The sequence below is a fragment of the Pseudopipra pipra genome, chromosome 19, assembly GCF_036250125.1.
Source record: "Pseudopipra pipra isolate bDixPip1 chromosome 19, bDixPip1.hap1, whole genome shotgun sequence".
Lineage (NCBI taxonomy): Eukaryota > Metazoa > Chordata > Aves > Passeriformes > Pipridae > Pseudopipra > Pseudopipra pipra.
This window is the reverse complement of record NC_087567.1, coordinates 8,905,893-8,920,576: the sequence shown is the minus strand read 5'-3', so window position 1 is coordinate 8,920,576 and position 14,684 is coordinate 8,905,893. Positions and strand designations below refer to the sequence as shown.

General features: G+C 51.2%; 1 protein-coding gene across 8 annotated transcripts in view; it reads right to left on the bottom strand.

The window, feature by feature from the left end:
- RHBDL3 (rhomboid like 3) overlaps positions 1–14,008 on the bottom strand; it is a 63,234-nt gene extending 49,226 nt beyond the window's left edge. For 2 of the 8 annotated variants that reach the window (XM_064676420.1, XM_064676422.1), the window contains exon 1: positions 6,740–7,986. In XM_064676420.1, the coding sequence (XP_064532490.1) occupies positions 6,740–6,895 (156 nt within the window). In that variant the 5' untranslated portion in view covers positions 6,896–7,986. Of the gene's footprint in view, positions 1–6,739; positions 8,063–10,210; positions 10,607–13,989 lie in introns of those variants that run through there. The other 6 variants (XM_064676421.1, XM_064676423.1, XM_064676426.1 and 3 more) reach the window with 6 other exon arrangements.
- Between the last annotated feature and the right edge of the window lie 676 nt (positions 14,009–14,684).

Below are 14,684 nucleotides of genomic sequence, written 5' to 3'. Positions count from 1 at the left end.
CTTGCCCCAGTACATTTGCACTGACTCCAAATACCAGGAAGCAATGGGAACATCGTACTTCCTGCTGCAGAGGAGAAATATTTGCCTTCTAGATTTGGTAGAGAGTAACTTTAAAAGCCCTGCAAATGTTACAGGCATAACTGATGGCGTAGAAAAGCACCTCCACACTGTTTCCCCTCGCTGAGCAGCTGGCTTGTTCCTCTGGAGACGGGATGATCTCTTCCCCTTCTCTGCCATGACAGCACACAACCACGGAGCACAATGCACCAGCTGATTTGCAAAACAGCATCAATCCACTCTGTGTTTACGGCTTTCTCTCCCCTTTCTTTTTAAACACGCAGGCTTAAATGTTTTTATTGCTTCACTGATTTTCTATGCGCAAGACAGGATTTGAGAACAATGCATCAGCAAGGATCTGTGTGCCTAAAGCTCATCCCGCACATTCAGCTGAAACGGCAGAGCGTGCGCTTCCCAAGCCTCCCGCTGGAGCCGGGATCAGGAAGCGGCGGAGACACCGCGTCCCTCTCGGACACCGCAGGTTTCCAGGCAGCTCACACGTGGAAGGTACACAAATGTGTAATGAGTAGGAAGCCTCCCGAGGCTTTTTACAAACCTAGAGACATCAAGCTGCCAGTAACTCATGAGCTGTGTAGGACTGACTCAGCCTCCATGTGCGTTTTGGTGTGTTTGTTGTGACTCCTTGAAACACTTTGGGAAATGCCTACTTTTACTAGCACAAACTTAATAGTGCTGTGTTTGCTACACTGCCAATATCTGGTTGGTATTGATGGCTCCTACTCCCAAATTTTCGTGCTAGGCAAAGCCAACAGTCTGGGTACAGGCTGATGGGACTGGAGAGAGGAACAATCAAGGAGCCAGGGAAAGGAGAAATGGGATAGCTGATCACAAATCTTTCATGCTGCAGGGAAGGTGTAAATACAGACAACCCAGAGACCCCATCCAGCTTAAGGGCTGGTTGGTGTTCAGTGCACAGAGGCATTAGAAGACTAAGGAGGAACTTGGGGCATTTTTGCTGTTCATCCTGCGAGAGGTGGGAAGATCACTAATGACCTCTGTGTAGTTTTTCCATGCTGAGCCATCAGCCCAGGGCATCGTGGCTAAAAGCCAAATCTGGGTATAAGCCTTGAAGTGCTGGGAGATTGCCATCCCCTGTAACAACACTGGGGATGGACACAGGCTAATCCAGGCACAGTAAAAGGCATCAGCCTGCAGAGGGAATAGTCTCTCAGACATCTATTTGCTGCTAAATGCCTCAGTTTCCCTCCCTGACTGAGGGAAGGATAAATTCCCCTCCCCTCTTTCCTGGGTGCTGCTGTATTCAAAAAAGCCTCTGGCAGAAGGCAGTGAGGAGCTGATAATCCAAAGAGCATCAGCAAACCAATCTCCTTCAGCAAAACCAGATCCTCTCCTGCCAGCCCATTCTTCCCTTCAAGGCTGTCCACAGGGCAATGAATTTGAAGGGACTCTCTTTTTTTCCCCAACCCCATAACCCAAAGTGGAGGAGTCAAAGGGTTAATGCTGCATGACAAAGGTCAGCCCAGTTTGGGGAGGGAGGAGAAAGGGAAGCATTGTGGCCACAGACAGCAGCTCCCTGCACACAACGCCACTTGAGAAATGTAAAGTGATGGTGCTGCTCAGGGAAAAGGCCTGAGAGCCCGGCCTAAATCCCAGGGCTTTATGGCTCACAAAAGCCCAGCCCCCTGAGTCATTAATCGTGTGCTCCATGGCCGGGTGCCTCAAAGAGCAGCAGATGACACAAGCCCAGCTGCTGCCGCCGCCCCTCCTCAAGGTAGCGGGGCAGGGGCAGGTGCACTCCCCGCGCCCTCTGCTCGGGACTAATCTATTCTCCAGCCTTGTCCTCTGCCTTTCATCTCCCCCAGCAGCCCACGCTGACAACTGTAAATGAGATTAGACTCCAAGGCGTGGGGCAGATGCAGAACCCCCTCTGAGCATTGCCAAGAGACCCTTGTAGCTTTTAAAATGTCTGTCCCCTTTACAAAGCACAGCTTGGCGGAGGGGGAGAGGGGGCACATTTCTTGTCACACTCTCAGAAGCATCTGATGGAGCAAGGCAGACCCTGCTTTGGGGACTGGATGCTCTTGTCACCATGGACAGTCCCCCACCAGCACCCCTGATTCTCCAGTTCACCTTAGGAGATGAAGTAACAACTCTATTATTATTTCCTAATTCCCATGACCTCTTTGCAGTACCACCCCACTTAAATATGGACATATCAACACCACTCTGAAAAGGCAGTGATAGTCCAAAGTTCAGGCAAGGACTTGCACACAACCCTGTGCTCAACCCCCCTGCCTGTACTTGCTGCTCTCACTGCCATCCTTTCCTATTCTTCATATTGCAGCCTGTGCTCCCGCTGCTCCCAGTGACCCACACAACCCAGCAGTGAGACACAAGGTATTTGTCAGAGAAAGAAGTAAAATCTCGAGTCACAAAGCACTGCCTACAGCTCAGCAAGACCTGCCTGCAGAGGTCCTGCAGCCACAGCTGGCAGGGGTTTGCCAGCACCAATAGGCAGGGAAGCTTTTCCAAGGGAAGGGTGATGTTTAGCTCAACAGTGCCCCGGTAAACAAAATGGAATTTCTTTTACAGTGTGAGAAATAGTTTGTCCTGCCTGTGCTAAAGGCTGTCCAGAGAAAAGGAACACAGTTAACATAAAAGCTCATTGAGTTCAAAATAACTCCCTTTCTTGGTTACAACCAACCATGATAATAGCTGGCCTGATTTTATGGATTGCTTTGCAATTTCAGTCGTGCAGGAACCAGCCCTGGACTTAGGGCGGCTGCAAAGTCAGCATATTTTAAAACATATTTTAATGTTTATGAGACCATGGCAGAGCAGGTTCAGCTGCACCCACTGCTGGTAGTGTCAGCAACTGAACTCTCCCTGGCAAGTGCATATCTCTCCAGCCTTGTTTCTGAGCTCAAGTTTTCCATTAGCTGCCCACACAGACTGGGTAACTTGGCATCTCTCTGCATTCCCCATAAATTCTGTTCATCTGTTGCCATCACGCCCACGTACAAGTCTCAGGAAGGAATCTAAGATTTCTAAAGCAGCTGCAACAAAACACAGGCTGGATTGACAAGCAACAGGATCAAGGTGGTGAGCCAGTGAGGAGGGTCTTTTTGGAGAGTTTTGTGTGTGTCTATTTAAAACAAGTTTGTTGTCATGACTACAAACCGGGGTATGGGTGAGAAGTGAGAACTCCAAGATGAGGGCTGATAATGTTAATTCACCCTCGAAATCTCAGCAGCCATGGGGAAACAGAGAAGATGATACAAGCACTTGGCATTTAACAGGGCTGAAAGCCACTTTCAGAAGGCAGGTCTGTCCTAAGAACAAAGATCACCCTCCTGGACAGCCCCTTTCCCCCAGCACAGCCAAGGGCTGGATAATTCCCATTAGCTGCAGCCATGGCTAAAGCAGAGGCACTGGAGACTCGGAGGCAAGGAAGGGCACTGAGGCCCTGGAAAGGACACAGCAAAGCTGGAACTGCCCCTCAGGAGACTCATCTGCAGACTCTCTCTAACCATGAACTTGGCTGCAGCAAGGACAGGGAGATGTTCCCATGTCTGTGCAAGGCAATTAACAGGGATCTTAATAGCACAGAGAAGTGTGAAACTATCAGGACCTGCTCCTGGGACTGTCACATTCGTAACTCTACCAGAAGATTAACAAAAAAATGGGGTTTTGGCCAGCAAAGGACAAATGAAGAAACCCCCCAAGTGATTGCAGAGGGATGGAGAGGCAATGCCTTGCTCTGCTCAGAGCTCAGATTCCAAAGGAGCCAGCGAGGAGAGCGCAGGGATGGCGCAGGCTCTGCAGAAGGCAGCAGATGTGTGTGTGTGGGTGGAGGGTGTTTATGAGCACAATAAATAAATGTATGAATCCCTATAAAAGTTCCCATATAAAAGTGAGTTAGAGCTGCCCGAGGGCCGCGGCCTCGTAATAAAAACCACATCTTGCAAGCCCAGTGTGAAGCAGCAGCTGAGCTGGAACTGTCTGGCTGCAGCACCGCAGAGCTGTGAGGCTGCTGCTCCCGAACTCTGGGGTGAAGTGCTGACCCCACTAAATGCAGGAGGCATTTTGGTACTTGCTTCAGTGTAGTCAGGATTTTGCCCTGGGAGGGGCTTCATTGAACCTCAAAGAATAGGAAGTAGTTCTGGGCCTGACTTTTTGTCAAATTTAATCCTTTTTACTTCTTAAAGAGAATCAATCTGCAAGTGGCTGAAGATCTTGGCTTGAGCCGCTGACAGTTCCCAGTGTGACAGATTAGAACTGAATCAAAACAAATAAAAAATTCCTCCAGAAAGCATGGTCAGTCTCTCCTCTCCCCCAAAATAACCAAGCAAAAAGTACTTCTTTATGGCTGAGCAGCAATTTCCATCAAAAAGTTTTGAATTTTTAATTAAGATGTTGGGAGGGGGGTGACATTAAAAACCCAAACCCTTTAATTTTGTATGTCTAAATAGAAACATGCTGCTTTCTTTTGGTCATGAAACTTAAATAAAAGTTTTTAAATTATCTCCCCACAGGAAAAAAAAAAAGGAAGAAAGAAAGCATTAATAATTTTTTCCCCACTCAAAGGCTGGGGAGGGTGTGCTGACCTCTCCTTGACACTGTTTTCTGGGGTGATGGACTATGACAGCAACAAGGCACTTGCAGAGTCCCAGCCTGTGAATTCCCAACTGCTCCAACACTTTCTCCAGAGCCTCCTCTTGCTCTGCTGCTCTCCTGGGAGGTGATGAACACAGCCCCACGTGTTCCAGCTGAGAGGGGGGCTCTCAAACCTCAGTCCCAGCCCATGAGTCACAAACACATGTGCACCTTCCACCACACATTCCCACTCCAAGTTCACACACAGCCAGGTCCCAGCTCCCAGGGAGGGCTGCAACTGTTCCCAGTTTGAACACACAGGCTTTCTCCAGTTATTAAGGTTGTCCTCATGTTTCACATGGATGCCAATCAGAGCTAAACAAAATGTTCCTACAGCACACTGCTGCTGGGAATAGCAACCTTGTTCCCTGACAAATGGCATTTTGCACTGCACTGCAGGACTAATTGCACTGCTCTGATGATGGAATGCTCAAGGAAGACGTCAGCTTTGCCTGGGGGCAACAAGGGGCAACAAGGACATCATTGATTTATTCAGGACTTACCACTGGTTGTCACAGGTTGCATTCTCTTTGATAATAAAGCCTTACAGACAAGGTTTAAAATTCAGCTGCAGCCCTAATTGAAACATAGCTAATTACTGGAGGTCTGCCTTTACAGCCAGTTCCATTGTCACTGGGTTAATGTTCTGTAAATCCAACAGTCAAACTCTCCCTTCCCTTAAAAAGAGAAAAAAAAAGAAGGAAAAGCCCCCATCTACTATTCAAGCAAGTCCAATGGGAAATTACAGATTCCTCTCTTTGAGCCTGAGGTAGCTGCCAGCCAACAGCCCCATCCCACAAGGGCTCAATGACTTCAAAGGATGCCTGTAGAATCAGCCTCCAGATTAAGGCCAGTGTTGGAGACAGGAGAATTCAAAGTGGCTGGAACAAACCTCCAGCCCAGACCACAAGCAATTCATTGTGCATCCACCTTTTCAGTGGCAGCAAACCCTCAGAGCCCCAGGAAATTCCAACACACCCTCACAGTTCCCCAGCTCCCACCCACCAGCTGGCTGTGCTGCAGTGCAGGCACGTGGAGCAGCACTTGGTCACACTGACAGGGTGTGAACCAGCACTCACCACAACAGGCAGCCCAGTTAATGGCTGGATGAGAACAGGACCCCCAGGGTACCAAGGACATCCCTTCACACACTGCACCACAGCTTTGGCTTTGCACTTCAGCCAGACACAGAGGCAAGATTAGCGCCTCATAAAGCAGGGATGAAATCCCATCCCAACTTTATTGCCACTCAGAGCAAGCTCCCTTACAGAAGGTGACATTTACACGCACACACAACTGCACAGAAGTTTATGACATCAAGAGATGGCTGCAGTTTAAAAGCCAGTCAACCCTAGAAAAATCCTCCAGTTTATAGCTGCTTCACATTCCAACCTGGCACGTGGAGGGAATGCCACAAAGCAAACACGTCAGTTAAAGCAGCTAAAAGCATCATTTACAAACTAGAGCCCACCACCCAAAATCTCTGCAGCTCCAGCTCAGAGCTCTGCAGAGCTGTGCTGATTTCAGCCAGCTACAGGTCTGACCCAAGGCATTTAACACGACCCAACTACAGTCTTGGGTACAGGAGCAGATACTTTGCTAATCCTTTGCTAATAGTTTCAAGGAGCAGGTGCTCCCTGGAGGATGTAACCCCACACAAGTCAGTTTAGCAGCTGGGGAGCCATTTCAAAGAGCACAGTGCTGGTTTTACAGGTCCTGGTCTGCCTGCCTGAAAGACTAGAACATCCTTTAATCCACAGGCAAGGACAGCACAACTGGCAGCACACAGAGCAACACCTTGGCTCAGCCCCCGTGCCAGCAGGGATGGGCTCACTCCTGTCCCTGGCTACTCTGAAGAGGGGCTGAGAGAAAGGCCCAAAGCAGTCGTGATAATCATGATTTGCACATCAGCACCCTGGGAACTGGGAGCACATTCCTCCTAGGCTGTGTTTGAAAGGCAGGGAAAAGCTAGCACAGAGGGAATTCACTGGAGGTTAGGCTCTTTGCTCACGAGACAGAGACAATACATCAGATGTTCACATACCTGATCAAACAGGGCTTTCCAGTGCTGAGAGGCAATGCATGAGGGAGGAAAAAGAAGAAAAAGAAGGTATAAGAGCAACGACATTAACATGCAGTAAACTGTAGAAGTACATTCTAACAGAGGCATAGCCAAATGATTTAATGCCATTTCCAGCATCCTTCTTCATCCCAGAATCACCTACCCTTCCGGGGGAGGAGGCAGGGGGAATCTACCAAACACAGGGAGGACAGTTTTCATTTACAAATCCAAATTAGGACGAACTCAGAACATTCATGTGTTAATTCTGTTTTCTCCCTCTTTGTCTACTTGCAGGCAAGCAAGGAATAAAAGGCTTTTTTACTCCCAGGGATCAAGAAAGCTTGGTGTATATTGAGGGGAGGGGGGAATTAGCAATGGTTTCTCAGATCACTCTCTCAGATCCTGTGGCCCAACCCTGACCCCTCGACTGCCTTGCTGGGTTGTCAGAGCCCTGTCTGCTGCCTGCCCCTGACTCTGGCAGGGATTTGCTGCAGGGTCTTTAACAACCCACCAGTTTTCTGAACCTCACATGTCCACATTTGGAAAACAGGTAATTCCTCCCGTGCAAGGTGGGAGGGTGGAAGGCTGGAGAGAGCCCATTATATTACTCCATACCTTTTGTTCTAGCAGAACTGCCTTAAAAATGCTGTATAGAAGGAAGCTCTACTTCAACACACACAACCATGTGAACACTCCACAAGTCCTTGTCATTTGGGAACAGACAAAACCAGCTGGAGACTGGCTCTGATTTATGTTTTGTAGAAAGACTGATGTCAAGTCACCTCTCTAACTCAGACTTGCTGTCTCAGTGTCCCATGGAACAGAGGACATTCTTAATAAATTGTGTAAGGCTCTCTCATCTCTCCTGGATTTAGGGACCAGTTCAGAAGACAGCAACTTCCATGGGGCAACATTGGGGTAACCACTGGCTTGGGATCTCCAGAAAACACCTTGCACATTTCCAGCTCTGCTGTCTAAAGTGCAGTTCAGCAAAATATTTTGTTTCTGCCTCATTCACTGCCCCATAAAAGCAAATAACAAATGTCAGACTCAAAGAAGCAAATCTCACTGTGCTGTAGGCAAAGCAGAACTCTGGGGAGAGTCTTATCTAGTCCTGGAAGAATATTTGCTTTCACGTGGTAGGCAGATCTAAAGCAGAATTGACTGGAGTGACACTGGGATATCAGGCCACCGAATTCCTTTCCATTAGTTAAGTTGTTGGCTCCCCTCCTCCCCATCTCTCCCTCCATTTATAAACTCCCATTTATCATCATAAATCAGCCCAGCACTTTAAACAGAGCGTATTGGGACTGCCTGGATCCTGGCTTTGCGGAATGCTGCTCTGAGAGCTGCAATGACATCACAGCTGAGCTTTTACACCCTGCCAATGCTGTGGCAGCCAAACCTCCACTACGTAATATTTTTGTGGTTAATAAGACATAAAGAACTGACCCTGGGTCAGTTCTTGTTGGCCAAGCCGAGAGCTCCCATCAAGCTTTCAGATGTAATACCAACAGAAAATCAGCCCCCAGTGAGGTCCCAGGGGGACACAGAGCAGTTGGAATTCTCAGAGATGATGCTCTGTAGCCTGCTTGTTTCAGCAGGAAATCTTGGCTGAGAAGGAGGAGGGCATTTACACCACTTCCTGCTCTTCTGACTTGCAGATGATACACGATACCTCAGGCTTCTGTCACATCATCCACTGCCAGGTCTCAGCAGCTTCCTGTAACCAATGCAACTGCAGCTCTGGGGCTGCTTTGTTGATGATAGAAAACAAGGTACCAGGGTCAGATAACAATGCAGATCCCACACCAGTAACAACACACTGCGAGCTGGGGCTGACCCAGGCTGTCCTACCTCAAGGTCAAGCAGCAAATCACCAGCAGAACTGGGATGAGAATCTAGACTTCACCAGGGAAAGCTCCTGTCCAAGGAGCCCAATCCTGCCAGGCACTCAGCACTTCAGCATCTCCTGGTTCCCTGGCAGGATGGAATTGCTAATGGCTCTGTTCATGTAGAGGCTGGAGGAACTCCAAGGGGCCCATGTGTGTCACAACAGGAAATCTTCCTTGGAGGACCATCCAGACAAGCACAAAATTTGTCAGAGAAGAAAAGGTCACGGGCTGACGCAAGCAAGCACTGGGACTTGGAAACCTGGACTGTGAAAGCTCCTGGAAAGCCACCCTTTCCAAGTCAAAGCTACACATACCCCTGGATCAGGCATCTCCTCCTAGGACTGCCTGGCAGTGTTGTAGCAGAGGTCAAACTGCATCACATGTTCCCTCCTGACTGCACAGCGCTCAGGGATACAGCCCGGGGAATGCAGCTCTACCAAGCAACTGCATTTCCTCCGCTACCCTCTGGGGGGAAAATCCAACAGCAACCGAATTCTAGGTGACTCAGAAGGAAGGGCTGGGGCATGAGGAGCGGGCTCTGTCCCTAAACATCCCCGGGCAGGTTCCTCCAGCAGCGTCAGAAAGTAGAGAGCAAAGGGGATGCGGCGTTGCTGGAGGCTCAGCTCCCAAGTGTCCCTCTCGTAGCCGTGCAAGAGCCGAGCCAGAGCCCGCTTCAGAAAGACGTTTAGTATCTCTGTTCATGTCTCACTGGCAGGAGCAGACCCTGCGCTTACCGCTGCAGACTGGGCAGACTCTTTGCAGTCCTCATCCCAGCCGAGTTTGCTGGGAAGGAGAGCTGTGAACAGTCCTGGGATGCACCAGGAATGCAGGATCTCTCACGTTTGCTCCCTCCCAGACAGGTGCACAGCGAGCTCCTGCCTCCGGGACCGGCAGGCACAGAACAATCGCCTCAGCTCTGCAGTCTCTGCCGCTCAGCCTGGCAGGAGCAGACTCGGTGTCCTTCTGGGCTGCGTGAGCAGAGGCAGAACTCCGGTGCCAAGTTATCCCACTCTCAGGTGCAATCAGAGCTCGGAGGGTGGAGAGAAGCCATCAGCCCCGCCGAGCCGGGGAAAAAACTTCCTCGGCTGTTTGTTGCTCGGGGGCTGGAAGAGGGAGCAGCTCCCGAGAGCGGGAGCGTTTCGCATCTGTCACCCTCCGGATGGCCGGGACTCTGGAGAAGCTCTCGGTCCCCCGGAAGCCCCTGGAGCCAAGGCGTCAGCCCCTCTCCGGGCTCCCGGGTCGCCTCGGTGCGCAGCCCGCTGCCCGTGCCCGGCAGCCGCAGCATCTCCGCGACGGTCGCGGGCACCGGGCGGACCGGCCGCCTGCCCGGGCCCCCGGGGCAGGGAGCGGCGGGAGCGGCGGCCCCGGGGCCGGAGCCGGCCCGGCGGCTGCCGGAGCCCGCGGGCAGCGGCGGCGGGAGGGCGGCGGGGACGGCGGCTTTCCCAAGCCCCGCAGGGTCACCGGCCCCGCTCCTGCCCCCATCCCGGGATGCAGCTATGAATAGCCTGAGCCGATTAACCTGGCAGAGGGGGGAAGACACCGGGCGAAGCAAACTTACATCCTCCGCGGCCATAGGTAGGACATCCTCGGAGTCCAGCACCTCGATTTCTTCCGCCTCCGCGCTGGCAGCCACAGCAGGGGAAGAGCTGGCGTGAGGCTCCGGCAGCTTGTCTCCCATGCTTGGAAACGGTCCCCCTTCAGCCCCCGCCCCCCCTTCTCCCCAGATCCTTAAAGAAATTAAACCTAGCTGCCGCTTGGCAAACTTTCAAGCGCAGCCGAGCCTGCCTTCATGACTCCCGCAGCCGGCAGGGGAGGAAATCCTCCATCCAGGGAACATCCAATTAGCGCGGGCAGCGCCGGCGGGCGGCATCATCCCGGCGGCCGAGCTCCGGCCGGGGCACTGACCCCTCCCCGCCCGCCGCCGCCCGCCCCCGCGGCCGGGCGGTGCCCCCCGGCCCGGGCACGGCGGGCGCCTCCCCCGAGCCATCGCCCGGGGACGGGGGTCCGCCCTTCCCGCCGCGGGAGAGCCCCCGGGGGCTCTGGGAGACAGAGCCCGGAGCTGCGGCACGTCCGAGGATGCGGCTGGGCGGCGGCGGGGGAGCAGCCCTGGGGGGAGCAGCGCCGGGGGTCCCTTCACCGCCTCCCCCGGGGCGACCCGCCGAGGATCGGCCGTGCCCAGCGCCGGGCAGCCCCTGGGCCGGTCCCAGCCCGGTCCTGCCCGCGGGCAGGTGACCAGGTAACTTCTCCCTCCCGGAGAGTCCCACCGTGAGGGGCTGGTGTGGGGTTTTACATCTTTTACCGTAACAACTCGTTCCTGTATGCCAGGATGGGTAACTTAACCATCTGGAGCCCGGATTAGGAACTTGAGGAATGCCCTGACTGCAGGCAGAAATCCAGCAGTTTTAGCTTCTTCCAATGAAGCACAGAAATAGCAGGTCGGCAAGGGGGAAGGGCGAGCAGAGCCGGGCTGAGCCACATGGTGCCAGTGCCTCTGCTTGCTGCTGCACCGACAGCCACAGCCAGACAGAGCCAGAACAGAGAGAGGGTCCAGCACCACAGGCCACGTTTCCTGGGTGCAAAGGTCCAAAACCAGCTCAGCCACAGCTCAGCCATAAGGACAGAACCAAGCTACAAGTCCATCTTTTCTATACAACTTTGTTTAAAAAACAGACGACAACAACAACAATTAAAACCAAATGCAGCTGGAATACCTCTGGAAAAGGAATAGGATTTTCCATCCCGCAGAAGCGAAGCAAAGAAGTAAAACCACGACCTTTGGACCCGAAGAGCAGAACTTTTCTACCTCAGGATTCAGGCGGGAAAATGACAACAAAATAAAAGCTCTTCTGGGGTCTCCAGTGCAACTGATGAACAGGAGAGGTTCTGCCCCTTAAGGACCATCACCTTGAGCACAGCATCCACTTCTGCCTTGCTTTAGAGTCTGTCCAGCCTGCTCTCCCAAAGCAGAAGAACAGGAGACCAAATCCAGCACTTGCGAGAAACACTAACCCACTTCACTCACACAACACCACCCCTGCCAAAATATTCCAGGCACTAAGCAGCTATTATAAAAACAATCTCTTTTTGACTCAAAAACTGAACCTCATCAAAACTTCAAAACAGATGGATAAGCAAAAATATGCTATGCCAACAGAGAGAAACAGCAATCATTTAAAGATGTCTGTGGGGAGGAGGGAAGCGAGTTTTTAAAGCAAAGAGAGAATAAATGAGCTGAATTTCAGGGGTAACAGGTTCCACACAGTTGGGGACTGTATTGTCTCTGATTCCAGATGCTGGTGGGAAAATGCCAACCATGAAGTGTAACATGAGTGCAATCAACAACAGGGAGAACCCCCAAACCCTTACCTTAACACCAAACTCCCACTAAACTGGAAAACTGCTGCAAAATTACAAGTTCATTTTTCTCCTCTAAGGAATGTTTTTCACTAGTGGTAATGATAGTTTGGGGTTTTTTTCAGGGAAATGTCTCTGCACATTGCACATATGAGCTAGTGCTGTGCTATAATCATCACAGAAAGGAAATTAACAGTATTCTAATGAGGAGTTTTGTTACAGACAAATTATCATCTTGCAAGTCTGTGAGAGCCTCTTAATTTAGAACGTCATTTCTCCCCACTGCATACCCTGGTGACTCTGCCTTGGAAAACAGTAATTGCTAGAGAAACTGGGGAGCTGGGGGCACCCCAGAGCAGATGCAGACAGAACATGGAAGGGCTTCAGAAGAAACTGAGACAGAAAGAACTTGAGATTATAAAACCTACTCCATTTTCACATTCAGTAATGTAGGCAACCTTTTATATTCCAAATACTACAAAGAAAATGTAGATATACATCCTTCCTGCATTGGAAGTGGCTAAAAAGGTCAGCTCATGAATATGCAATAAAAACCCCTCAAAGTAGGGACCCAGCCAACATCTGCTAGCTAAGCCTCCTGGAACAAACCTGAACAGTTTGTTCACAGGTCCTTTTCCCACTCAAAGTAGCCCCAAAGGGCTTTCACAAAACTGCCCAGCTCTCACAACTGGAGCTACATGGAGCAACCTACCCAGCTTGATTTCCCTATCAGAGTTCAGCCCAGCCAGCCCCGGGAGGAAGGAAAATGAGGTATTTGGGATCAGAAACCCAAAATGCTGCACCCAAACACAACCCCAAGAAGAAATTAGGCAGCACATACACAGCTGGGACCAGATCAGACCTGTCAGATTCACCCCTTCAGGCTCATGAAAACGGCTAAAAATCTTTAAAAATCACGGATGGTTTGAGATTGGGGTTTAAACTGAGTCCAAAAGGTAACAGTGGCAAAGGGCTCTTTGAGCATCAGTGCTGGGACAACACAGGTTTAGAATCAATATGAATTAGACTCTATGTGCTGCCTTTTGGCTTCTCTATGACTCATGGATACTTTCCCTCCTGAAGAGAAGGACAAGTGAGAAAAAATAACGTCCAACCTCTTGTCTCATTTCTAACTTGTGTTGAAAGCCTGTCCTCCTGACCCTCCCTATTCCCCATGTTATACTTAGAGCTGTTTCAAGTCCAGCACTGAAAAGCAGGCTCTAGCCTTTCCACCTGCAGCTCTCTTCTGCCCCAGTAGCTGTTATTGGTTGCAGCTGGTTCTAATCGTCTTTTTGGTTATAGCTGGGGAAAAAATTAAATCTGCTATCAGTCCTTTTTTGGGGTAGTTGTCTTAAAAGGGAGCCCTCCTTTTAAATACCCTTTAGGGGTATTTAAATAATATCTTTATTTAAATAATACCCTAATACCTTTAGGGTATTTAAAATGTATCTCTGCCCCTTTTTAATGTTACCTGATGGGATCACAGCACAGGTTCATTCTGAATCAAAAGAACTATTTGAAATGGAGACCAATTAGTAATTCAAGGTTAATTTCCAACATAAAATCAAGTCTTGCTTACTATAATTCCTGAACTGACAAGCTTTCAGACCAGAGGTCAAAGCCGAGGGGTGAAGGATGTGTCTCCAAGGAAGAATAATCAAGGTCTTTGTCCTCTGAGTGACTTTACATCATGACAAGGCAACTCATGCATCAGACTGAACTGAGATGGAGTCTGGTTGTGGAAAATACAATGAAAGAAGTTGTTAGGAAACCCTACAGGACCAGAGGAAAGAAAACAAATCTGCTAAGAGTGAAGGGACTGGGCTGCTGCTCCTTCTCCCCAGCACTTAAGAGCAACAGCTCGACTTTTTGGACTTTCTTCTTTATGCGCTCCGTGAGTGGAACAGTTTCCCTTACGGTGATAGAACCCTCACAGGATCCGGGAGGGCTTGGCCAGCGGCACAGGGACATCGTGGCTCTTACCTGGGGCTGCCTCAGAGAACACCGCAGCAGAGCTGGACACCAAGACCTGTGTCTCTTCCCTAGGCAAATTCCTCACCCCAAACGCCTGGAGAAGGGCTGTTTTATCACCGCCGGCGGTGCTGCGCTCCGTCCCTCACCTGCGCGGGCGGGGCGCGGGGCCGTGAGGGCGGGCGGCCCCTCAGGGCGGGGGCGGTTCCCGCGCCTCCCTCAGGGCCGAGTGGGGCGGCCCGGGCAGCCGCCGACCGGCAGAACCCGCTCCCCGCCGGGCTCCGAGCGCCGGTCCCGGGCTGATGGGGGTGTTCCGCAGGGCAGATTCCGATCCCGATCCCGATCCCGATCCCAATCCCGATCCCGATGGTGTTCGGGAGGACGGGAGCGTTTCCCGCTCCCGCCGGGCCCGTCCACTCGGCGGCAGCGCCCCCTGGCGGCCGCTCCCGGCTCCTCCTTGAGTCCCTGGGATCCCTCGGGAAGGTCCCTCGGGAAGGTCCCTCCGGAGAGTCCCGGGAATCCTCCCAGCTCCCAGGAACGCGGCACTGCTTGCGCTTGTGGAATTGCAAATAACAAAGTTCACGGTCGACTGTCGGTATTTCAGCCTTCGAGTATCACAGAAGTCACTTTGGTCTGGTATAAATTAGAAATAAACCTCTAGTGGAGGCAACACAGTCATGAGAAGGATCAGAGAAACCACAGAGCCG